The following is a 27,058-nucleotide window of genomic DNA, read 5'->3' as shown; positions in this document are numbered from 1 at the left end:
GTTGATTCAGTGACTGTCTTTGACCACACTCCTTAGTTTCAATAGGAAAAAATGCTGATGTTGTAAAGAATCAAAAACCTTATTGTCCTTTAATTGGTTTCAAACTTTATGGAACTGCTTATATTTCAGTAGTTTTATATTTCAAAACTTGCTTCGAATTCTTTGTTGTATTTCCAGCAAAAGCTATTCAGTGGCCACTCCCTCCCCCACCCCAAAAAGTCTGTACGACAGACTCAAAGCACACTCATTTTTCTTACAGCGGATTCACTTTTTAAGCGATTGGTAATAAAAGCTGAATAGCAGATCTGGGTTCCAAGATTTTGTATGACGTGTTTCCCCAAGAAGTCTAGGTCACAGCTATTCCATGGAAGAAATGAACAGAAAAGCACAACCCATACTATAAACATGGCTTGTTTGAAAGAAATATACTTGAGATGTATATTAACTGACTTGAGAAAGCAGAAACATTTGGGAAGGAAAACGCCATGGTTCCTGGAATCGCACAGGTTGCCCTGGTCCCGCCACTTCCTTGTAGGGGGACAGATAAGGCACTTAGACTCTCTGAGCTTTGGTTTGTTCAGGAGTAGCAGACACGCCGTGAGTGCTGGGCTTTCACTTTTCATCAGGCCTGCTCTGATCTGATAGCTTGTCCCGGACCAATTACCATATCCTACCTTACCTGAGTTCAGGCTTAGTAAAACATCCTAAATATGTAAACGAAGGACTAAAGCTTAGTTCTGGGCCTTACATTCTGGGAGCTTCCATTGTAAAACCAGAGCCTCCCAGGAGGGGGCCAAAAGGTGAGAGATGGCAGAATGAGGGGCCAGGAGAGAGAAGTGCTGCGGGAGGTACTTGGGGATAACCAAATTCCGGATGTCACACACAGCTGTGTTTCTCCTTCAGCTGTTGTTGCTGGTTCAAATAATCCGCCATGGACATAATTCTAATTGTGTATCAAATATCAATGGATAATCTGATCTCCCTTATAGTCAACCTAACTGTATTGTCTTCTATAAAAAGCGAGGGGCGCCTGGGTGGCTCAGTCGGGCGTCTGACTTCGGCTCAGGTCATGATCTCGCGGTCTGTGGGTTCGAGCCCCGCGTCGGGCTCTGTGCTGATAGCTCAGAGCTTGGAGCCTGCTTCGAATTCTGTGTTTCCCCCTCTCTCGGCCCCTCTCATGCTCTCTCAATAATAAATAAGCGTTAAAAAATTTTTTTTTAAATAAAAAAACGCGAAAGACCTCTTTATACAAAAACATTCACCAAATCCCCTAACCTGGCGAGCAATGTTATGACCATCTCTCAAGGTTCATTTTTAACATTTACTTTTCCTTTCCAGCTTATAATGCCAAATAGATGTTTGCATTTTTGCAAAGGCAGTGATTTTATTCTAGTTCCTTTCCTGTGACTCAGGGCTTTACAGATAAAGTATGGCGCCCAGATGCCTCATCATTTTATGGCTTCTGCACTTCCCTGCTTTAAATTCCAGCATCAACTGCAACACTGGAGCCCAGCATGTACTTTCTGATGCATATGAAATAACCGAGAAAGAATTTATGTGGAAACTTCTAACTGTAATAAATTAGAAGCTCGTTTAGGTCTTCATATACCAGCTGCATGCATTTATTCATAAAATAAAAAGCTTAGGGTTAAGAGTGAACTGGGCTTCTTAGCTACCAACTAAAACCTCTCCCGGTGATATGCTAAGATGTCTGGAACAGACTCTTCTTCAGGAGTGGGGGACAAAGAACATAATAATAAACATCGCTTGGACGAGTCTTAAATCTTTTCTGTAATATCAAGTAGTTCTTGAAACAGCATTCCTTCACCAGAGAAAACAGACTGTAGTGAGAACAGTAAAAGTAAGCCAATCTTTGGCTTTGGTGGTCCACACAAATGAAACCTAAGTGAGGTTGTTTTCAAGGTCTTCGTATCTCCTGTAGTGGTAACTATAAGAACATTTTGGAGAGATGCTTGTAGATGAGGAGAGCCGGTCAATGGAATGGCCATGCAGTTGAAAACATGTTTTTGGGGAGTGGGGGGGGTGGGAGTTTAAAAATGGACAGAATTCCAAAATGTCATGCATGCCTGTTCCCTCAAACAAAAAACTGAATGACCAAAAATACGAAGACAAGTGACCATTTCCAGTGAAATACAGCATTATCATTTCCCTGAGGTTTCATCAAGCAAATATGGCATTTTTGAAAGACAAAAAGATCAAGTTTGAAGAGTAAAGGAAACTGTGCACTAGGACAAGAAGGATGGAAAACAAAATGGTTTAAGGAAACCAAGCAAAGGAATTATCTTTACCCCATAAAACCAAACCAAGATAAACCACCCCCCCCCAAAAAAAAAAACTTTTGTTAAAATGCTTGTTTGCACTTACAGTTCTCCAATTAGAAAGTGAAATTTTACTTTCCTGATGGTACAATTATGCTTAACAAGAAAAGGTATGTGCAAATTTCTAATTTAGCCTTGAAGACATTATTTTAGCCAGTAGAACTGTCCAATACTACCTCAGGCTCATAGTATCTTAAAAATATGCAGCCTTGGGTGACCTCTGGGATCGAGATTACACAGTGCCACCGTTATAGGGGGTGAAACTTGGTGCTTGAAAAGAAGCTCGCCCGTGTCCATACTCAATGTCAGTGAAGAATGAATCCCTGACACACAATTAAATTAGCACAGGTCTTAGAAATACAACTTCTAGAGAGAAAGTCTTGAAGAAGTTACAATACTAACCTGGTAATTAATATGAGGGACACATGAGCAATTCAAGGTAGTCAGGGTGGAAAAATTCTCGGTATGACATGATTTAAGCTCATGGCGGGGAGACCAATGAACAGAGCTCAGGTGGATGTGTTTTATCAAGGTCATGTGCAAAGGTACAGAGGCAGATGAACTGGGCAGAGCCCTTCTGAAGTTAATACATTATACCAAGATTTCTTTGCCACAGCATTTTACAGAAGACCTGCAGGTCAGAAGTGAATGAATGAGGAGGAGTTTGCTGTGTACACACATCAAGCACAAACGCAACCACAAACTATGGCGATGATAGAGAAAGAACCAAGAGGGAAGCTGTCGCTAATAGTATGAATGTGTTACAAGATGCGCATGAGTGAGAAAAGATGGAAAACACGCTCCACCAAGACAGTTGACACATGTGGGAACATCTAGAAGACTAAAGGCGAGGATGGACCTAGCAATCCTTTTGGAACAGAGAAGTCATTTGAGGGATGGCATGGACCAATCAGTCTCCATTTCTACAAAAAGCAGAACTTGAATGAATGAATATAAGTTCCAGTAATCGTCTGGGGCAGAACATCGTATCCGTGAATGTGAAGGAACCCGGGAAAGCCCCCACGGGAGGCTACAGTATGGTCTGTTCCTTCAGACCCTTAAAGGGGGCTCAGCCAGCAGTCGCAAGGGGACAGAGGGCAGGAAGCCCACAGCTCTTCCTTGCTCTGTGCCATTTTATATGGGTTTCTGTGCAAGCCAAAAGTTGGGTGGGAATTCCAAGGGGAAAATGCCTATATTCTCAAGTTTAATATAAGTCATGCCCTCAAAAAAGTCAATTTTTACTAGGTCTTTGATAATTCAGTAACAAAACTGAAAAAACATTTCTGAAAGTAAGTGTTTCATTGCTGGCTACGTACAGAAGAATCTACGGGGCAAGGGAAGACGTTTCTGAAGGTCCACCCTTCTGTTTAAGATAGAACATCCAATAGATTTAAGTAAAACAAAAGAGCTCGAATATTTTTCCCCCTTTCCATTTAAGAACTTTCTGGTTGGGACTACTCATAAGAGAAATGTACTTTATGAATGTTTTCAAATCACCAAATCGGTGATTCTGTTGATGGCAATCTTTCATTGAGCCAGTTTCTATGGTTTCAATTAAATGAAAGAATAAGCAACTCGTTTAAGAGCAAAATGTCCTTCTGTTCTGAATCAGATTCTTTGAGGTCAAGTGACGTGATGGCTGGGAACCAACCAGCCTAGAAGGAGGCCAAACCCCACCCCTGGACTCTGAAAGCCCTTCTCTGGATCATCTTCAGTGTTTGGTCTTAATTAAAAACCAAAGAGCTTCAACGGGCAAGAGGACGAGTGGAAAAGAAGAAGCCATTACTAAAAGAAAGCAGGGTTAGAAATTTGAGGTGATGGCCAGAAGTCATGCAGTTAGGAGAAGAGAGGGGAAGACGCCAGGTTCCCTGGAAGAAAGGCCATAACGCTTGACTGCACATCACAGAAATGACAAGGCCGTCCTGGTGACCATCTTTGTGACTCACGGACTTCTGGTGGATTCTCAAGAGAACCCTTTTAGTACAGCGGTCGACCGTGGCGGCCCACTTCCTCTTGGTCTCCTCATCCTCCTCCAGCAGGCACCGCCTGAGGTCCTGTCTCTCGGCCTTGCTCAGGGTCCTGTCCGAGGCAGGCCGCACTAGCTGGGTCAGGTTCAGGTGGCTGTACAGGCTCCGCTCCACCACGTAGGTGATATTGAACTCGCTGACCGAGGGGCGCCCGCGCGCCCTCCTGCTGGGGACGCCGCAGCTCCCTCCCCCTTTGGGTTTCTGCCGGAGCAGGTCACAGGTCACACTGCTGACTCCTTTTCTGGAGGGACGCTGGCAGAGAAAAGCTCTGGAACATGAATAATTAGTATCCATTTTCTTCAGGCGGATTTGCTTCCGGACACTCTGAACCTCCTCCAGGGACACTAGAAGGTGGTGCCTACGTCGGTGGTGGTCATAGAAGCAAACACCATCCGTACTTACCCCATGGCTCAGGGACCCGAGACCCTTCTTCATCTCCCCCTCAGTTAGGGAGCGGGAGACCTTCTGGGCCTTTTCTTCTTCTGGGTAGGAGAAGAACGTCCCCATCTTCTTGGGGGGCTTAATCAGGCCCCGACTCTCTCCTTTGCTGAAGGTTTTGACCAACTTCCGGCCGGCTCCCCAGGTATCCAGGCTGCTGGATGATGGAGAAGTGGTGAGAGAGTCTGAATCATCTTCTGGAGGTTTCTCAGGAGAGCCATCAAAGAAAAATGGCTTCTTGTGTACTCCAGAATAAAGGGCGGACCTCTCATCCAGAACTGGGGAATTCTCAAACACATGCTCCTCCCCGCCTGGAGGGAAATCAACACAGAGATGTTCATGGTCTCTTGTAAACATACTTCTCCATTCCCTCATAGGTATTTCTTTTGTTACAGCCCCGCCCTACAAAAAATAAGCCAATCGTCACAGAAACCACAGTGATCCCCTCCCCATATCACTTACCCTGTTCCTAAGCCCAGCTCCCACTTAAATGAATGCATATAAAAAATAACAAACTGTGCAAATGTAGGGCTTCACAAACTTAATGTTAAAAGGTGTTGGGTGTATTTTCTTCTCCTTCTTTACAGTATCTTTGTAGGACAAAACCCTGAAGAAATCTACTAGAAATGCCACTGGGAAAACCCAAGCCAGTCATTATCATGATATTCCATAGCCCTTAGCATTTAAAGATAATTAATCCCGCCCCCCCCCCCAAATCTGATTACCCTCCCCAGGCTGTGGGAGGGATCCTCAGAAGCTAGGAATCAGGATCTTTCCCCCTTCTGAAAGGCCTCCTGTTGACTCCGGTTGGGATTTCATTGTCAGAGTGTGATGAATGCCACGTGGCTGACAGTGATTTTTTTTTCCCTTGGTACATGTGCCATTTAAGTAATTAAATCACCAAGGCAGCCTGGGTGCAGAAACACCATACGGGGTTACAGCGTGCGAACGCAACTCACAAATAGTCCCCAGTTGACAAGCCAAACACAGCAAAGTTAGGGAACTGGTGATTCCAGCCAGGCATTGCCATCCACTGGCCCTGCTGGGAAGCAGCAAGGGCATTTAAGGGCCCGGACACGCAGGCAGCCTCATCGAGTGTTCCACTCTGTTTCAAGGATTCCAGCTCTTGAAGCCTCCCCTGGAGCAAGGTATTGAGCCAAGCCCTCCGAAGCCCAGTGGAAAGGTTTGGACTGACTGGCAGGAAAACGGAGTTCTTTTCTGCGTGTGTTATGTGAACAGATGTGAAAAAGAAGTAGGTCAAACTGTGGGTGTAGGGATCCTAACTGGCTGTGTCCCTTTAATTATAAGGAACCTTTTGAGAACTGCTGCTTTCCACCAGCTGAACTGTGAAGAGGAAAAAATAAAAAGTTCCTTGGAACAGAGGGATGGCCCTAAATATACCAGCTGGGACGCGGGTGCCAGTGTGTGGTTAAATGTCAGAACTGCTCGCTTCGGAGAGGGGAAGGATGAAAAGACTGGTATCAGCCTCTTAAAATTCTAAAGGTTTCTTCCTTTTCCAGCTGATGGGAGTTATTATTACAAGTATAAAGAAAAACAGAATCGCTGCTATTAAGTACGACTCAAGATGGATTTTTACGTCAAGGAGACAGTGGTGGGGAGGGAGATTCAGAACTGTGTCCAGTCCAAAGTTCTCCATAATCTGCAGCACAAATGTATTCCCTGAAGGATTATTCTCGGATCTTTCATGAGAGTTGTTGTTTTTCAAAAAAAAAAAATTATTTATTTATTTTGAGAGCGAGCAGAAGCAGGAGAGAGGCAGAGAGAAGGAGGGGGAGAGAGAGAGAATCGGAAGCAGGCTCCACACCACCAGCACAGAGCCGTCACGACTCAGGGCTTGAACTCATAAACTGTGAGATCACGACCTGAGCCCAAATGAAGAGCCGGATGCTTAACCGACTGAGCCACCCAGGCACCCCCTTTCATGAGTATTTAGAAGCAGAGTATAATCGAGCTCTGGCAGGAATTTGCCAGACCAGAGGCAGTGTGCAAATACTGTGAAGGTTTCCTGCTCTTTCCTCAGGACCCCTGACTAATAAGGTATGGAGACCAAGGGCCCTTCTGTTGTTAGAAGTAAAAACAGCCACCTTTTCTAGATGCGATCCACCCTCCGCTCGCAGGAAGAAGTGACAGGGCCGAGAGGAGAGGCACAGCCTGGAGGCAGAGGCAGACCGGCACTGGACTTCTCTATAGACGTGTCCAGATCACAGATCACGGCTTTGCATTTTGCCCAGGTGCCCACGGAGGTGCACAAGGCCCTGATGTACCCACAGTCCGAAGAGGACTCGGGGAATTCAGGTGCGTCTACTGGAAATTTTAACAATCTGTCACCCAACAGTGGTCTGGAAACGTTCTGGACTCTGTGTTTAGGTTTGTCATCAGAGATTCCAATACTTCCATGACACATCTGAGTCTGGAACCAGCCGGTGCACACATGTCCGTGACCTGTAGAGCTCTGCGTCCTGATCCTGAAAAGCCTGCATTTGGTAAGGAGCTTGGAGGGAAATGGGGCAAATGCTGTGTGTCGAGGGCAGGCCTTGCATAGGGTACATTCTTCTGTCTGTTTCTGACCCGAGGCCTGAAATCCCAGCCTTCACTTGATTGCTGGGGTTTACAGCCCTGCTTCTCTCCTTCTGGGGCCTCCAAGTACAACTATTTAATGGGGAGAATGACAGCGTGCACTGACCCCATCATCATTTGGTGTGACCTGTTTCACATAGCGACCTTTATCTCTCCTAGTCAGCTGAGATCAGAATATGGAAGGAAGGTGATTTTAACAGGGGTAGGATTTGGGATGACTTAATGCCAAGAACACAGATTTATGCCCCGATTCCAGCTCTGTCTCTGCCACTCACCATCTCCATGACCTTGGGCAATTATTTCATTGCTCTGAGCCTGTCTCCTCGCCTGTAATAATGTCTACCTATCTGAGAACTATCTGTTGCAAGGCTGTTATGAGGATGAAATTAGGGGTGCCTGGGTGGCTCGGTCAGTTAAGTGTCTGACTCTTGATCTCAGCTCAGGTCATGATCTTGTGAGATCGGGCCCCTCATCAGGCTCTGTGCTGACAGTGTGGAGCCTGCTTGGGAGTCTCTCTCTCCCCCCTCTCTCTCTCTGCCCCTCCACTGCTCTCTTTCTTAAATAACTTTAATTTTTTTTTTTTAAGGATAAAATTAAGTGAAATACGTAAAGGTGCTCTGTAAGGTAAAAAGCACTGAACGAAGGCTAATGATTCATTCATTATTGGGTTACAGATAAGCTGGAACAATGATGGAAGGTAGGTGCGTATCAGCTCTAGGGGAAAAAGCACAGAAACGGGCCGATGGAGGGCACTGACGTGGCCTACGATTTAATACTGTCTAGGGTCATCCATGCCCTGGAGGAGGACCTGAAACTCAGTTACATGGGTGAGACCAGGTGAGAGACGGAACTCTCATGGCTCTCCCAGGACTCCAGAGCTGGGGGGCGGTGGGGAAGGGGTGGGAACAGAGTGAAGACCCAGGCTGCCCGGACTTAATTCCGGGCCTTCTGCCAGCAGGCTCAGTGACCTTGAGTGAATTATTTAACCTCTTGGCGGGTCAGTGCCCTCATTTGTGAAACGAGGGTGGTATGAATGCCTGCCTCTGGTGGCTATTCTGGGGATGACATATTAAAAGAAACACAAAATCTAAAGTGTTTAGGCAAGTGGCTGGCACACAGAATGCTCTCAGTAAAGGTTAATTATCCCTCAGAAAACTTAGCATTGGCACAGACATGTGGGAAGCCAAAAGGCTCAACTCTTTGAAGGTCCAGAGGTGGCAAAGGAGGGGTTATTGGGAATGTGAATCTTTCCTGCTTTGCAGATTCAAGGGCCAAGAACCAGCTCTTCTGTCGATGAGGAGCCTCACAGAGTTCCGTTCCACAGGGGCTAGAGGGAGCTCTCGTCTAGTCTGGTCCGGTCTCGTGGGCAGCCTGAGCTGGCAATACCCACCTGCCCACTTAATGGCACCCTTGCTCCCCAGTTCATCAGACACCAGAGGTTAATTGGGACTCGGGCTCATTTAATCCATGTTTCATCTGTGGAAACTAATCCAGACTCAGGTGAATTACAGTTCAGGGCTAGAAGTCCATACAATGACTACTTTTTACCCTAAAGCTACCTCTCCAGGTATATTCTTCCCCTTTTCCACCGTGTCTCTCAGAGATACTTGGACTGATCTGTTCTGACATAAATATGCAAACAGAGTATCGCTGTACTGTTATCAGATGTTAGTCTAGTGGAAAAGGTGGCCCGAATGCAAATGACTCTTCTGTAGGACTACGCCACCAGGTGGCAGGCCCAGCACCAGGTACGTGAATCGTTCCATCTCATTTATGGACAAGAATCACCAATCTATTGGCTATCTTTGAGATTTAATTTTGCCAAGTATGCAAGGTTTGTTTTCAAATGTGGTGCCCAGGGGTGCCTAGGTGGCTCAGTCTGTTAAGTGTTCAGCTCAGATCATGATACGATCTCATGGCTTGTGACATTGAGCCCCACATCAGGCTCTATACTGACAGCACAGAACCTGCTTGAGATTCTCTCTCTCTCTCTCTCTCTCTCTCTCTCTCTCTCCACCCCTCCCCCACTTGTGCTTTCTCTCTCTCAAAATAAACAAACATTTAAAAATAAAATAAAATGCGGTGCCCAAGGTTGAATGACAGCAATTCCATACGGTTCTACTTACTATTTATTACCAACTGACAGTATGTGTGTGATTTCATTAAGAGCTGCCAGTGAGAGGAGATCAGGCTATAATTCTGTATTGTGAAAACCAGCACTGATGAGCAGGTGTTAAAACATCCAAATATAAAATCAGCATTGCACCCAGAGGCAAACAGCGTTACCACACAAGAAGACACCCGAATGGAACCTGGAATTCCACACAACTCTATGAAATTGCCCATAAGCACGTTTCTCTCCAGCCCCCCCCCCGCCCCACCCTTTCCCATCCTCCTTTTCTCTTCCTCCCTTGCCTTCACGCTCCCATAATCCCCTCACCTTCAATATTTCTCCAGGGGATTTAAACTGATAAATAATTACAGCAAACAGAAATTTAAAAACAGCAGTGAAAACACCAGGAAACCCTCATCTATGCAAATAAGGGGAAATCCAGTCCCCTCCATGGCTTGATCTTACCAGTGTACAACCAAAAGGCTTCTCGAAGATCATTTTCAAATCTACGTGTTAAAATTCTGAAATTCCTTAAGACACAGGTGTGACATTTTAACAAGTAATGTGCTTTTAAAAAAATAAGACCTAGTCTCTCCAGTATTTTTTCCAGTCCACTTATTGTTTTCCCAAATGGGAAATCTTACTCTTTTCTTTCATCCTTTTGGGAGAACTTTACAAGATGCTGCAAATGCATACTGCTAACAATAGGAGAGACGGATATGGTTGAGATTTAAATTGTCATAATCACACTTCAAAGGTTAACTATTCACTACAATAAATCCAGGCTCATGCCCCCTCTGACATTATTGCTTCATCTGACAAGCAGCTTAGCCAGCAAGATAGCTCTTAAGATCCACTTAGAATGAAAGGTCCTTAGAGCCCAATCTGAATGGAGTCTTCAGACTGTTTACAGGAAGAACAAATCATCCCTCAGAGATCTGAAAGGGTATTAAGTGCCTTGATTGTTAGATGTTTGTTTGAGATGGATATATATCAAATCTGGACTAAACTCCGTGGGCAAGAGCCACCAGTCTTTGGTCACAGAGGCTAGGAAGAAGTTATAAAATAAAGTTGATATAAGGGGCGCCTGGGTGGCTCAGTCGGTTGAGCGTCTGACTTTGGCTCGGGTCATGATCTTGCGGTTTGTGAGTTCGAGCCCCGTGTCGGGCTCTGGGCTGACAGCTCGGGAGCCTGGAACCTGCCTCGGATTCTGTGTCTCCCTTTCTCTCTGCCTCTCCCCCGCTCTCTCTCTCAAAAATAAATAAGCATTAAATTTTTTTTTAAATAATGAAGTTTACATAAAATGATGTAAGCTCAAAATGAAAGCTATGCCACACCTTGAGAAGACTTCGTTGTCACATACTAGCCATCCTGCGTTGCTGTAACACTGAAATGACTAAGCTCCCGACATGCCGGATGCCAGGATCCGTACATGCTGAGCAATGCCCAGCTAACATGCACACCCAAAGCGCTCTCCGCCAGCCTCAGCCAGAACGCAATCCGTTTTCCACTTGAAATCATACCCTTTTTCTACTGAAAAGCTGATCCCAGCTGATCTACTTTGGAATAAGCAGGGCGGAGTGTGTGTGTGTGTGTGTGTGTGTGTGTGTGTGTGTGTGTGTGCGCGCGCGCGAGCTTGCGTGTTTACCTTCGGTGCTGGGCTTTTTCATTTCTTCCACCCTGATTAGTTTCTTTCTCACTCTGCGAGTGGAGCTGACCAGCTTGTGTAATCTCTTAAACTTCACCGACTCCTCAGTCTCATCATCCGATTGTTCTCTTGACTGGCAAAGAAACAAAGGGAAAAGTTAATCAGGTAATTGCCCCAGGGCTCTGCTCTGGCAGCAGGGTGCAGCCCGGCCTCCCCGCCAGTCTGAACTTGGGCAGTTGTGCAGCTGAACCTGGGGCGCCAGCTCCTTGGCCCAACAGGTTCGTGAAGCTCCACGTACCATCCTGAGGCCTAATTCACCGGAGCATCAGGCCCCTGCCCAGCATGCCCTGTGCTTGTCTCAGTTACTTCCCAGTCCTCTTAGGAGAACTCCGACGGGGCCCTCTCCACAAGGCTGGCCCCGTAATTCCAGTCCCGCTGCTGTGGTTTGGGCCCGGCTCTCCTCTGTCTGGCCCATCAGGACCGCTTAGCGTGGTCATCAACTACTTCTCCAAACCAAAATTCTGTTGACTTGTTCCAGTCCTCCCCCCAAAATCAAAACCAGCAGGGCAGGAAAAGGGAAGAGAAGCAAAAAGCCGCCTTCTATCGCGTTTGTTAGGACAGTCCGCCACATCTCAGCCATGCCTGCGGCCTCTCCCGGCTCCTTCTGAGAGCTCGCGAGGCGCGCGTGAGGACAGACCCTGCATTCCTCCACGAGGGACAAGGGAAAAAGCTGACCTTTTCAGCCATACAGCACAGCGCATATTCCCCAGCATGCCATTTCAGTTTGCAGCGACTCGAGTATGCTCAACCCAGCTGTTTTCCCTCAAGTATCAAACATTACAGAGAGAAAAAAAAATTCCCTCCGCAGCAGTGACCCCAGTGAAAAACAATCCTTTCCTTGTGAACAAAATGAGGTTTGCGTTTCCAAGTCAGCTCTAACGTCCAACATGCAGCTTCCTCTGTTTTATCGGTGCAAAATGTGCAAAAGCAAGAGAAGTCTGCAGCTTTTGGCCCAACAGGCCAAAAGGCGTGCTGCACGGGCCGGGTGCTCGGGCGTTCCCGGGGGGCGGAAGCGCACAGCCCCCCCTACCCCAGGCAGCTCGCGAGCAGCCCCGGCTGATCCTGCACGACCTGGCAACAGCCCTCCCTCCATTTCCTCCAACCTAGTTCACAGAGATGGTAAGGACAGGGACGCCTCATACATTCAACACAAAACAAAACAAAACCCACATCTCTGAGCTGGTCTGACATGAAGACATTCCCACCCCTCCTCCATCATCCCGCCTCCATCGACCATCAAATGGAGACGTAGTAAGAGTTAGCCGAGAAGAGTTCAAGGGTAAACAAGGTAGAGATACTGTGAATTACTTGGGCAGAAAAACGGTGCAGCATGTCGGGAGGCCACAAATATTTCTGTGGCACTATGGCACTACGTAAGCGATAAATACAACCCATTTCCTGGCCTCTGTCCTCCCCCTGGGGCTCCCAGCATAAGGCCATTGTACTTTCTCTCTGCACAACTGTAAGCAAACCATTCACCCACTGAAGAATAATTATTATAACCCATAAATGGTGAGTCATCAGGACAGGGGTGTTTCTCAGGCTTCCCTTCTGTGAACTGTATCCAATTTCTCTATAATTCCTAAAGTGTTACCTATCCATCTCAGAATTAAAGTGAACTACTGCTTACCTGATAATGAAGAACGGGAATTGGACCCCCAGGTAATGGGGGGTGGGGAAGGAGGATACATATACATTGCATGCTGGCCATTCGGCCTAATGTGTTTGGCCTAAAACTTAAAATGTAACAAAACTAAAATGAACTAGTAAGTAAGTACAGCTTCTGCTACATAACAGTATTGAATGGTATGAATTTCATTTATGCTTGGTTGAACTGTTGATATGTGATGAAATGGTCAGTGGTCAACCAGAAAAATGAGAAACTTGGTTAACCCTCATGCTGGGTCATCAGCACCCGAACAGAACCCTAGGGCACGGGATTACACATTCACACTGAAAATATTCTGCCTTTTTGATGGATCTCTAAAACTAAGCAATTCCAACAGAAGAAGAACCAACATTAGATTATAGTGGGACAAATCTAGAACATGTCTGTCACTCTCGTATTAAAAAATTCCGAAGTTAATGGGTGCCCAGGTGGCTTAGTTGGTTAAGGGTCCGACTCTTAATTTCAGCTCAGGTTGTGATCTCACGGTTTGTGGGATCAAGCCCCATGTCGGGCTCTGCACTGACGGCGAGAGCCCTCTCTCTCTGTCCGCTCCCCCCCTGCTTGTATACGCTCTCTCTCTCTCTCTCTCTCAAAATAAATAACAAATAGGGGCGCCTGGGTGGCTCAGTCGGTTACGTGTCCCACTTCGGCTCAGGTCATGATCTCACAGTTTGTGAGTTCGAGCCCCACGTCGGCTCTGTGCTGACATCCTAGGGCCTGCTTCTGATTCTGTGTCTCTCTCTCTGCCCCTCCCCTGCTCACACTCTGTCTCTCAAAAATAAATAAACATTAAAAAAATTAAAAATAAATAACAAATAAAATTTTAAAAATTCTGAAGTGAGTGTAAATGAAATGAAATGAACAAAGATACAGGACGCTATGTTACAGAATGAAAATTAGTTTTGTATGTATACCTTGTACCTAGCTTGAGGGCTGCTGATGGTGGTGAGGGGGAGGGGTATGCCTGTGCATTCCACAAATATGTAGGAAATGTGCCATCAGAGGGAACTTTTGAGGGAGAAATCAAAATAGCTAAATCAGGGCAACAGAATTAAAGGCAAAAACCTCCTCCGTGAGTCCTACTTTCCTCCCCCGGATTCACCGGGGTGAAAAATAACATATTCCAGGTACTTATTTAATTGCTTTCACATGTTCCGTCTAGTTTTGAGAAACAGGAGCTCTTTAGAACTTTGAACTAATGTTATTTTTATTTTTCTAAAAAAAAATTATGAATATTTTAGAGGTGTTTGCCATTGACAAATCACAAATCGCAACAACCAGTCACTTCTCATTATCGTGCTTTGGACACTAAACCAGATAGATGCAGCACAATTTACGTGAAGAAAAATGTCATCTATTTCTGTCTTTATGCTTTATTATTTTTTTTAAATAGAAAATCCCCCATGAGTCAGCCTAGAAGTCACTGGAGTTGAACAGTGTATCCCAAGGATGCATTTTATTGATGGAGAGGTGTTGACTTCTCACTTCCTCCTGAGTCCAGAGGAAAAGGAGTTTGTGAAATATTTGCTTTTAAAAATTTGCCTCCAGCTGTTTTAACACAGACTGTGTATAAGGCATGCATTTCACTTAAACTGTTAAATAAAGCTTAAATTCCTCATTTTCTCATGTTTCTCCTTTTAAATAAGCATATGCCACTTTCCAAATGCTGAAAATAACTTGTGTCTTTTTATTCAGAAATTACACCCCCAGAGATGAGGGTGTGAAAATTAAAAAAAAAAACTATTTAACCGTATCTGTGTATGCACGCGTGTGCACACATTTAAAAGAAATCTGTGCACCTGGACGAACTCTCACAGAAGGAAATCTGCAGTACATATAAAATGAATAGTTGGCTCTAAGAAACAGACCCCTAGAATTAAACAGAACTACTAGAGAACAGGTTTTAAATAAACTAACGTAAAAAATAGCAGTGTATGTTTATGCACCTTGTAACACGAGGTGGTATCTCCTCCTCTCCCTGCCCGGCCCCAGGTCACAGTCCTGAAGTAAACTTTAATTTGCTCATCTTCTAAATGAGAGAGTGAAAACGCAATCATCTGTATAAAACTCCTCACCTCCCAACGTTAGCAGAAAAAGGCAATTAATTTATTGTACCAAAGGAGGTGGAAGAGTGGATTTACGTTATTGTAAATAGAAACATTTGATTTCCGAGCCTCTCCATTGCGGATTTTTCCACCAGAAAGCCCATATGGCTCAACTTTTAATTACTTTGGCTAATGCTATATGTAGTAATTCTGTGGTGAATGCTTAAGTGTTTCATTGCTGGTTTCCATGGCAACATTACATCAGATTACAGACAGCTGGCTCCACAGTTTTAAACCATAACAAATTGACCAAGCCAAGGCACAAAACTAGAGCTGCTTTAAAGAGACAGTGCACCATTCGCCTGCCAGGGTGCTGAATGAGGGGCCTATGGGGCCCACTTGGCAGGCCAAGGAGGGTGGAGCCTCCTTCCTTCTCAGCTTCTCTTGGAACATGTGCATCCTTGACACATCTGCAATGTTCTAATGGGAAAGACATGGGGCCAGCGTGGAGGACTTTTCATAACACAGCTACGCAGAGGAGGATCGGAAAAAAAAAAAGGGAACACAATTAATAGCATCTGTAGACAGAAAAGTGTGTGAGTCGAGCAAACGGAACGGCAGCATCCCGCGCTCTCCAGCCCGTCCCTGCAGGTGGGTAACAGATACTTCACGGCGCCCCCCCCTCCCCCCCACCCAGGAACAAACGGTTCTAGCAGCTAAGGTGCACTGTGACAAATGCTTTCCAAAAGCCACGCGGCACAGTGTTGCAGGCGCGGGAACACTGTTCCCTAATAAAAGTTAAACTGAACTCGCAAGGAGCCACCCGAGTCCCTCTGGGGGCTGCTGGAGCCCAGGGTGAGCGCAGGATTACGACTGTGCCTTTTGCAGAAACAACGCTCAGCTTGCTTCCCCGGCTCTCTCTCGACACCCAGCCCACTGTTGCAATTAGCAGCCAGACTAAGTCAGTTTATCTCCCCTGGAGACACACACACACACACACACACACACACACACACACACACACCGCTATAAGATATTTAAGCATTTCTGAAATAGTCTGAAATCGGAAACGTATTTTGCTTGTGAAATTCACACAGCAGTTTCTGGTCGACTGGGTGCAGAATCAAACAGACGCTTCCATTTCCCAGGTCTGCACTGCCAGCGGCGTTAACCGTAAGGGAAGGAAGCGGGTCGGCTGCAGCTTTATGAAAAGCTGCATCAGGCAAGGCAGTCTGCAGTCCAGTCCCCCGCACTGAAAGCCTCCACGATGACAACTGGGCTCCAACCATGTACACTCAGTCTCTTGAGAATCCCTTTATTCTCAGATTAAAATCCCCTTTTCTCCCCCCAGAGCTATGCCTTATTGGGTGAGCGTGCTGGGAAAGAAGGCTCGGGGTTCCATAGCAGGGAAGGAAAGAAGGGAAGGAGGACAAATCTCGAAGAAGCTGAACAGAAAAGAGGAAAGCATCCTAGCCGGGAGCAGTCAAAAAAGCTTTTCCTTGCAGGGACAGAAAGCACATTTTCCCTTTCACGTTAAACACATCCAACGAACTTACCGGCTTCGGCATTTAGCAGGCCTAAGGGGCAATTTCGAGCACGTCTGGTCCCCCCGCCCCCTCCCCACGTTGAGCGCGTCTTCACTCCTGTTCCGTCAACTCTGTGATCTCAAAGTGAGGATCAGGCACTCCTCAAACATGTTCCTTTGGAGTTACATGATCAGACAGGCTCCACCAGCACGGCTTAGCATCCGAAGGAGGAAAAAGTGAAGACACTGGGTTCAATTAGCTGCCTTCTGCCTGCTGACTGATTCCCCAGTTACTTGCTAACTGCATAACTTGTAAGAAAGGCATAAGTCATCAGCTCTAAGCAAATCTCCTATTCACCACAAGGAAAAAAGGGAGTGTTGTACGTGGCAAACAATCCCTGTTTTCACTGACGAAGGCTCCCTGACCTCCCGCTGGCCTCCAGTTCCTTAATTACTGTCTATGGAATTCCAGAGAAAGAAAAAAAAGGACGCGGGAATCTGAGCAAATCCGGGACAAGGACTAACCCTTACAAGTGACTGAACTTAAAAAAGATCTCTTTCGCAGATACTCCTCCAAACATCCCCTGAAGGGAGTAGTCTCGATTGAAAATAGACACCTTCCAATGGCTATTTTTGAAATTACTGAATTAAAACTTGTGATTTTGGTTTTCTTCTGGACTTGTCACTTTCGATCTGTCCCCGCTCCTTCTTCTATTTTAACTACCCAAGTCAATGTAGGAGAGATATTTCCTGTCCGGTGATGCTTCTAAAACTGTCTTACCCAATTGTTTCAATAATCATTTCAGAGCAGCTGGGGTTCTCTGGTCTTCTAGAAATGTGTGCACGGGGACTGTGTCACAAGATGATCATTTAATTTTCTCAGGGGTGTCTGGGGAGTGACGGGCACATGCTGTTACTTAAACAGAATATCATCTGAACAAGACAGGACTGAAAACCCAGGTGGAGTCTACGACGTGGGTTACAAGTCATGTCTGTATTTCAGGAGTAAATTCAGCCACTTGGGTAAGTCATGTGTTCCCGCTGGGCAGTCTGAGCTGTCCCCAGTCCAAGGTGCCTCTCTCCTTGTTGGGTCTGTATGTATGTATTATGCAAGGTTACCTCGCTTGGCAGGACATCTCGCGTGCATGTGCGCGCACGCGCACGCGCGCGCGCGCGCACACACACACACACACACACACACACACACACACCCTTTTTACCACGCAGCAGAGGTCCCAGCCAATGCCACAGACCACCAGAACCCCATCTATCTCTTTGTCCTGGGTGTCTGTCCTTCGCTCAGCCCCTTTGGCGTCTCTCGCCCTTCAACAAGAGCTGCGTGAATCCCCTCTCCCCCAATTTTCTCCTCGGAAGTGTCTCCTCCAACCCCTAAAGGGATTTCCCATTCTCTCTCCCCATGAGGGTTTGCCGCACCTTCCCCATACTGCCTCGCTCTGCCCATACACTCACCGACACCGCCTCCCCCGCTGCCTCCTAAGGGTCCACCTGTGCCACCCACTGTGGCAGGTGCTTTTGCGACATCATGTTTCCGACACCCGTGTTTACGGTGTGCTCGTAATTCCCAGGCACTGGGCTAATCTTCACCCATGTGACCTCGTTTCCCAGACGGTCAATGGCAGAGGCAGAATCTGAAACTTCATGGTTTGGCTCCTGCACCTCCAACGTGCACGTGAGCTTTCTTCACCCGAGACCGCCAACCACGTTGCACGCAACGTTATGCTTAGAGTTCCTTAAAACTGTCAGGAGAAACCCTCGGCTGAATTTCCCTGCTGCTTGGTGCAAACTAAGAAAATGCACATGCCCCATGGGAGCGGGGTAGAGGGAAGAGGAAAGCCGAAGGCCTTTGGAGCTAGAACAACCTAGAACAATTCGACAACTAGACCTACTTGAATTTCCAGGTCCTCCTGCAAATCACTTCACATCTCTGGGTCTTAGTGTTCCTCCATGCACATTTGATCCAGTAACATCGATCTTAAAGTGTTGTTTTAAAATTTGTGTGTGTGCGTGGGGGGGGGGGGGGGCGCCTGGGTGACTCAGTTGGCTAAGCATCCGCCTCTGGATTTCGGCTCAGGTCATGATCTTTGGTTTGTGTGATCGAGCCCCGCATTGGGCTCTGAGCTGGCAGCACAGAGCCTGCTTGGGATTCTCTATCTCCCTTCCTCTCTGCCATTCATTCATTCCCTCTCTCTCTCTCTCAAAATAAATTTTTAAAAAAACCTTTGTGTCTGTACAACCTACAAGTGGAGCTCAGTAAGTGCTTATGACATCTGCAGTCTATTGCTGATTGGAATCCAAACAAGACCAATTTTAATTCTACCAAACTGCTGTTGTAGGGGCTGTGTAAATAGCAACGGCAAAGAAAACATGTGAAAACTAATGATGTGGCCACCATTTGAGGCTGGGTCTGAACAGGCTGTTCAGACACAGAGAAGATTCTGAGCCGAATTAGGAGCTGGAACTCTGAACCTGGTCAGAGGTAGGCTCAGGGCCCCTTCATGTCACCCGTGAACAGCATCTGCTTGGGCATGTTTCTTAATTTCTCCGATTTATAAAATAGGCGGTGATCAGCCTCCAAAGGAGATCCTGAGTGTGAGGCCTAGAGCCTGGTCGGCAGCTCTGGATGTCCTGTGAGATGCACAGGAAGCCGGGCCCTGACTGCACCAGGTTCTGTGAGGGGGGTGGGGGAAGGACGCATCCCTGCCCATCCTCTTGGTGGCCTGGTCCTCCTGAACCCCCTCCCCCGCCATTAGCTGTCACTGATACGACTCTCCAAGGAGGATTCAGGTCTTTATGGAGGTCCTCCATGTTGGGCACTACGTGGGCATCCAAGACCGCTCGTCCTTTAGAAGACGGGATAGTCCACAGGGCCACGTCCGTTCTCCCTCCTTACACTCACGGTGCCCGGTACACGCCCCACCCACAGTGGGTCCTCGGCAAACGTGTGTGTCATCGATGTGGAACGAGAAGTTTAGACTCTCCGGCCCTGTTGTTCCCAGCCCCTGCTGTGGGATCTGAGTCAACTGTGGGATATTTGAGAGACGAGGCTGGGCCAGGCCACCCTGGGAAGCTTCTTGGTGGAGGGCAGTTCAGTTGGAAACCAGGGAAGAAGCTTCATGAAGGAAGGGCATCGCTGATCCTGCCCACCGGGTGGTGGGCTTGAATGTACTTAGTGCGCAGGAAGTGTGCAAATTTGCTGAGAGCAGATCTGAGCATCAGCCTCCCATTCTAAGGAATGGTTCATTAGGTCCTCAGGGCAGAGTCCAAAGGCCTTCCCGTGGAGTGTGGGACTTCGCAGGGTTAGAGCCCTGCCCTGCCCCAGCTACTGTGGGTATCGATGCAGACACTACATGGAAAGGCCTCTCATAGCGTCTGGTTCTCATCCTTCGACCCCCTCAGAGCATCGCTAATATTCCATCTCGCATGTGCCTGCACACCTTCGCACTGGCAGATTCCTTTTCTGGGAATATCTCTGCCCACCCCATCTCCTCCTACCCATCCTTCAATATTCAGTCCATAGGTCATCTCCCTTGGAAAGCCCTCCTGGCTTTCCTCTTCTTCCAGAACCTGGGTGGCTGAGAGCACACACAGTCACAGGACTCAGCCAAGTATATGGTAACCACCGTATCACTGAGGAGACCGGGGCCACGGTCCTATTCGTTTCTACGTCTGTATTTCAGTAAATGTTTATTTCTGACTACACGTGATACACTTTCAATTACAAAATGCAGAAAATGCAGATACAGAAGGAGAAAAAGAAATCACCTGAACCCTCCCACACTCAAAAAATTAGTCGTATTTTGGTTTTTATGCTCCTGCTTTTGACACACACACACGTGCATGCACGGGTGCACACCCCCCCCCCCCACTACATACCCTTAGGTTTCTATGTTTTGTTTGCTTTTTATAAAAAAAGTGCGACTTTGTGATCGTTAGCTGCCCTATCTCCCACAGTCACTACCAGGGTCCCCACGCCCCCCTCACGTGAACACACAGGAGTAGAAACAAAGGGCCTGATTCCAGCCGCTACCCTCTGAGCCACACTGCTGCCTCTGAAAGTTTCCTTTAGAGAAACTGTGGAGCCCTCAATGGATACTGTTCAAACAGTTCTAAAATCTGCTTTTTAAATTTTGAACATTTTTCTTATGTCAACAAATAGCCAACAAATACAATATATTAAGGATTCAGTGGTATTCACAGAAATATACCCTAGTTTTCTTAATGCCCTGAATCATTAGACAGTGGAATGTTTCCAATTTTTCAAGATCATAAACAATACTCTGATGAACTTCACTGTCAAATTTCTAACACATCTAACACATTCTTCTTTTTAGAAAAACAATTAGATTGTGGAATTGGTGGGTAAAAAGATGGACGTAGCTTAAAGTCCTTGGATAGATATTAAAAATTTGGTCAGATGAAAACAGTGTTACTTTTTTTTTTAACATTTATTTATTATTGAGAGACAGAGAGACACAGAGCATGAGCAGGGGAGGGGTAGAGAGAGGGGGAGCCACAGAATCTGAAGCAGGCTCCAGGCTCTAAGCTGTCTGCACAGAGCTCGACGCAGGGCTCGAACCCACGAACTGCGAGATCATGACCTGAGCCGAAGTCAGTCGCTCAACCAACTGAGCCACCCAGGCGCCCCGACACTGTATTACTTTTAAAGCTCACAAGTTGTATAAAAAGAGTGCCTATTTCCTTACACAATTGCCAACACTCAACATAGTATCTTTTTACACTGAAGCAATTAAAAATAGTGTCTGTGTCTGTGATAAATGGGTATTTTCTGGTTGAATTCAATGGATGGATGCCTCCAAGGAGTTGAAACAGGAGGGAGTGGACTTTACTGGGGCTGCAAAGATTGCAATCCGCAAGTCTTGGGGGAGAGAGAGCCCACAGAGAAGTTCAGAAATAGGATTAGCGAGAGTAGCCGTGAGGAACCCAGAAGAGGAACAGAGAGACACAGGCATTCAGAAGTGGGAGAATTGGGTGCCTGGGTGGCTCAGTCAGTTAAGCGTCAGACTTTGGTTCAGGTCATGATCTCACAGTTGGTGAGTTCGAGCCCTTCATCAGGCTCTGTGAGGACATTCGGAGCCTGGAGCCTGCTTCGGATTCTGCGTCTCCCTCTCTCTCTGCCCCTCCCCGGCTCATGCTCTGCCTCTCTCAAAAATAAACGTTAAAAAATTAAAAAAACAAAACAAAACAAAAAACATGATTGAACTCACCTTTGGCGGGGGAAACTGAGACATGTTTCACTGAGGGGAAGAACACTCGCTGGGAGGCTGGGGGCATTTCTGTGTCCCTCCGGGATCCTCGAAGGCCAGTGTTTAGATGGCCCCAAGGCCTCACTTCTTTCTGCCCCCGCGGCCTTAGGGGCCTGCCTCCTTGGACAGGCAGAGTCGGCTGCCGCTGTTGCCCTTCTAAACAGCATGTGACACCGATCAACAGCAGCTTTCCGGCCCTCCTCTTCTCCAAGCCTGATTTCATAATCTCTCCAACATGCCTGATCATCCTGTGCTGGTCCAAAAAGTGATGCATTCAAGGTCACTCCCTGCCTTGGGGGCAGCACATTGGCTCCTGCCCGGTATGTTCAAGATCAGCACTGATGAGTACCTGTGATCAGTGTCCAGCCGTGGCAGGGGCCTTCTGGTCACAGCCATCGGTTTAATGTGCTATTCTTCGCGTTTACAAAAAAAAATTAGTCCCGCTCTCTAAAGAAGTCGGAATTACATTGTGAAGTGTTTATGAGTTGTCAGAGTAACTACAGACAATATGAAACACATTGTGAGGTTTTTTTCCCTCTGTTTCACAAAGGAACCAGGGAAGGACTCATCTGTTTAGTGAGAAATATTTTGCTCATTAGCTGGTGACATCATTGCCCTCTGAAATTAGGAGATTTTTGTCAGCATATGGACGAAAAGAGGAGATTCCATTCTTCTCCCAGAGGTGCAGTAGAACATAGAAATAATCTCTCTGGCAGTTCCAAAATTAACTAGTTGTTGCCAGATTTGAAGAACGAAGAGGAAGAGGAGAAGAGAATTCTCTGATGCTTTTATTTGTAAAAAGGTATGTGAGAATTTGAGGTAATATTACCCTCCTCCGGGGCTGAAGGCTTGTCAGCACTTAATTCACTTATGAAACTATTTGAAGAACTAACTATAAAACCAAAGGAACAGCAAATGGATGCTACATTCCACAATAAATTCTATTCTTTTTCTTAAACGCATGAACTCTGCATGTCTTTGAATCCCCTCCAAATAAAGTTGCTAATTTCCCCAGAGGAGGAGGGAGAAAACAGAAGACTTCAGGAGTCCTACAGCCAAGCGTAGGGAGACTCGTCCCAAGTCTTCAAGTTGCCACGGACCAGAGAAAACAGCTTTCCTTCTTCTCAAAGGGGCCGTCGGGGAGGAGAGAGGTAAGTGGAGGAAAGAGAACTGAATTCACCCTTTACCCTGTAAACGTTAGGAAGATTTTTCTGCCCGGGACTGTGTCACCCTGCCCAGAGGCCAGACAACCCCACTGTCCACATAAGTTAGCTGAGCTCAGGTAAGACATGATGGGAAGGCAGTCAGCCACTTATGAGGTCCCTCTGTTAAGACTGGGGTTTAAAAAAACAAGTGGGGTAGCGTTACCCAAAGCAAATCTACGGTGTCGGGCACACTGAAGACTGAAGCAAAACACCAAACCCACTCATTCTCAAGTGCATTCAGTTCTCACATAGCCTGTGCCATGGAAAAAGGATGATTCAGAACCGAACTGCCAAGTGGGGCAATTACATATGCATTTGAGGCTCTAGTTTCGCGAGCTGATAGAAGTCTTCATCCCAAAAGCAGTAAGTCTCCTAAGGGATTGGGTGGTGTTTGCAAAGTCACATTACTTTTATGGCATCTGAGAGCGACTGATTCATGGATCAGGCATGATCTTCTTGGACAGGGCTGCCAAACAACCTTGCCTAGGCACATGACGATGAAAAATACAGAAAACTGATAGAACCTACATGGCAACAGGGGGAAGGTGTGGACACCGATATCTTTCCTCCAACCAAAACTTCGGCCGCGGATCAATCAGCACAATCGTCTCTTGAAGCTGGAGGCAGATGGGCTAATTTCACCTCCTAGAGTCACGATCTATCCCCTTAACATAATTATCCTTATGTTTGGAGAATAAATAATGAGCGAACTTATTTCAATGGAGTTGCTTCCACAAGCAAATTTACTTCCAAATTGAAGAAATCTAGGCTGCATCCCTGGAACAGAATCATTGAGAGCTAGAAAGGCGTTGTTTGTGGCCTCTCCTTGGCTATCAAGTCATGATGACTGCTGAAAACCAGACCACAGAATATCCTTCCCACAACAACTAGCAAAATGAGTAACAGCCTCCAAAAAATGAAATTACTGCAGACCAGCAAAAAAATATTCCACCAAGAGCACCCAAGCAAGGAAACACACATAGTCTAACACACTAAGCCTTAAAATAAAATTTCATGATGAAGGGAAGAAACAAATTTCTGAAGACCCAGGAACAAGGCCCCACTTCTCTAAAAGCCAGACCAGTGGGAATCTTGAGAATTATCCCAAGGAACTTCAAAATGTCGAAGGAAGTAAACCGTGTGGCCTTCCTTTTTTTAATTTTTTGATCTAGGACCAATGGAAATTGCTTCAGGAGAATCATGTGTGAAAAGATGGAAAGTTCAGTAAGGCTGATGCAGAGTGAAATAAAGCCTCTTAGATATTCACCGGAACTGGAGACATGAATGAAAGGCAGACTGGTTTCTCTCCACACCAAGTAGGATGAAATGAGATGCAGCACAATGACCACAATCTTTGGAGAGAGAGAAGGCAGAGCCCAGGTATCCTAGCAAAGACCACATTCCACCTCAGGTGGGTATCCCCACTTCTCTGGCCATGACATCAGGCTATAGCAACAAAAAGCATGAAGGGACCACAAAACAAAGCCCTCAACTGTAGCTGGGAAGAAGGGAAACAATCTATGGTCAGATAGCATGACAAACAGGTCAAAGAGTAATCTTCATTATATCAGCACAAACAGAAAATCTGACCTGAGCTACCCAAGCATGATCAAGGTCAAAAGAAATATATGACCACTCCTCAAACCAACTTATAGCAAGGGGAAAAAAGAGAGAGAAAAAGCATGGAAGAACTGAGAGATCCTATCTTTGGATCCTGTCTCCCTATCAGAAGAAAATACAACTCAAGGTGCAGGAAGAAATTCCTAACAGTTGCTTCACTCTGTGAAATAATAAGAACATGAATTCAATTAAGACTTCAAAGACAAGAAATTGCAGTCATAAGGAAAGAGAGGACCGAAATAATCTATTATAGAACCAACGTATAAGTAAGAATGAACAAAGAACCATAATCTATACCCTACAAGTCAAAATACTGATCTAGAGAAAAGCTGTATTATTTAAATCCATTTCCTCCCATGGTCCAAGTTTTAAGACTGACCCAGCTCTTCACCTATGCTCAAGCCTCGTTGCTACCTCTACCTGACATGTTTCTCTTTCTTCTCCTGGTGAATTCTTATTTTTTAAAAAAATTTTTTCACGTCTATTCATTTTTTTGAGAGACAGAGCACGAGTTGGCGAGGGGCAGAGAGAGAGAGAGGGAGACACAGAATCCGAAGCAGGCTTCTGGCTCTGAGCTGTCAGCACAGAGCCCGATACAGGGCTCGAACTCACAAACCGTGAGATCATGACCTGAGCCAAAGTTGGACACTTAACCGACTGAGCCACCCAGGCACCCCACTCTCACTCAGTTTCAAACACCTTCTCTGGGAAGGCTTCCCAAACTCTCCTCACTGGCGCTGAATGGATTTTGTGTGTATATTTAATTTTTTTTTTTAACATTTATTTATTTTTGAGACAGAGAGAGAGCATGAACAGGGGAGGGTCAGAGGAAGAGGGAGACATAGAATCTGAAACAGGCTCCAGGCTCTGAGCTGTCAGCACAGAGCCTGACGCGGGGCTCGAACCCACAGACCACGAGATCATGACCTGAGCCAAAGTCGGATGCTTAACCGACTGAGCCACCCAGGCGCCCCACTCTCACTCAGCTTCAAACACCTTCTCCGGGAAGGCTTCCCAAACTCTCCTCACTGGCGCCGAATGGATTTTGTGTGTATATTTAACACACGAGGTGGGAATATGCCAAATAAGCCCCCAGCCATGCTATCCACTGGTCTCTCTCTCCCTCTCATATACAAACATCTATGTATAGGGACTAGTACGTAGTAGGTACTCAATAGTGTTTGCGCAACAAAGGAGTCAAATGATGCTCAAAATAGCATTCTTTCACCTGCGCTCTGGGTCAAAAGGGCAGGGAATAAACCTTTTAGGAACTAATTATGCAGTGTATATTAGCATCATACCAGGAGTAGAACAATCAATAAGGGACGACAGAGGGTGTGATAAGGTACAAAGAGGGAGAGGAACAAGAGACAAGGAAAAGAGAATAAAGGGATGTTCCTACAGACATTATTCTGTAAATAATTAGAATTTGGTTGTATTAAAATATCGCTTTCCGGGGCACCTGGGTGGCTCAGTGGCTTAAGTGTCGCACTTCGGCTCAGGTCATGATCTCGTGGTTCGTGGGCTCGAGCCCCGCATCAGGCTCTGTGCTGACACCTCGGAGCCTGGAGCCTGCTTCGGATTCTGCGTCTTTCTCTCTCTGCCCCTCCCCGCTTGAGCTCTGTCTCTCTCTCAAAAATTGTCTCATTATCAGATGCTGAGTTTTGATAAAATGGGTAACTGGCAACTTAACATTCAAATGGACTTGAAACAAAGTGATGAGCAGCCTGTGACTTGAATGAATTAGCTTAGGCTAGAGGTGGCCCTCGGGCCAGATCCGACTCTTGAACCACAGCACGGGCCTGTATCTCTCCAGCCCATCCATTGTAGAAGATCGGACACTAGGGCAAATGAGTCAAGGAGGGATTAACACGCAGTAAATCTCATTAAACAAGTGATGGAAATCCTCTCTTACCCCAACCTCCCTGAGGTTGCTTCCAAAAGCAAACTAAAAACTGGCATTCCCAACCTAATACGCCAATCCTGAACCCAGACGGCGTTACAAATATCTTTACTTAGATACAATCAGCTAGCCGGGGAAACGGGGTATGTCCTCTTTGGTATTCCTGTACTGGGTTGGACAAATAAAATGTCATTTTATAGGTCAAAAGCTAGACACTCCAGTTTCATCTGGCTCACCCTTCCAAAAGAAACGACAGACCAGAATGTATCCCAAAGCCGCCCTCAGTGTTAAAAACAGCGACCCTCGGACTGCGTAGAACCTGGGTATTTTGCCATTGTTTCTTTTTGCCCGCGTAGCCCTTGATATGCTAAGGAGGCTGCGCAGGTAGCGACCTCAACTCCCCGTAACTGTACAGACCGGTGAGGAATGCGCTGTGCCTGGTTAGTCTGCCAGGTGCAGGGAGCCGAGTCCCCAGTTACTTCTGGGCCCGCCACGAGAGCGTTTCCACTGCGACACAGGCGTGACACAGGCGCGGAAGCCCACGGCCACACGCTCGCTGAGGCCTCCTTTCCGGCTTTGTTCA

The 27,058-nt window shown here is 46.4% G+C and overlaps 1 protein-coding gene across 6 annotated transcripts in view; it reads right to left on the bottom strand.

The window, feature by feature from the left end:
- Positions 1–27,058, bottom strand: part of SASH1 (SAM and SH3 domain containing 1) — a 315,795-nt gene that overhangs the window by 36,571 nt on the left and 252,166 nt on the right. For 3 of the 6 annotated variants that reach the window (XM_042987289.1, XM_042987288.1, XM_042987290.1), the window contains 2 exons: positions 11,164–11,296; positions 4,286–5,115 (listed from right to left, as the gene is read on the bottom strand). In XM_042987289.1, the coding sequence (XP_042843223.1) occupies positions 4,286–5,115; positions 11,164–11,296 (963 nt within the window). Of the gene's footprint in view, positions 1–4,285; positions 5,116–11,163; positions 11,297–16,493; positions 17,065–27,058 lie in introns of those variants that run through there. The other 3 variants (XM_042987292.1, XM_015539635.2, XM_042987291.1) reach the window with 3 other exon arrangements.

Source organism: Panthera tigris, chromosome B2 (assembly GCF_018350195.1).
Source record: "Panthera tigris isolate Pti1 chromosome B2, P.tigris_Pti1_mat1.1, whole genome shotgun sequence".
NCBI lineage: Eukaryota > Metazoa > Chordata > Mammalia > Carnivora > Felidae > Panthera > Panthera tigris.
The sequence above is the reverse complement of the archived record's forward strand: the minus strand, read 5'-3'. Positions and strand labels throughout refer to the sequence as shown.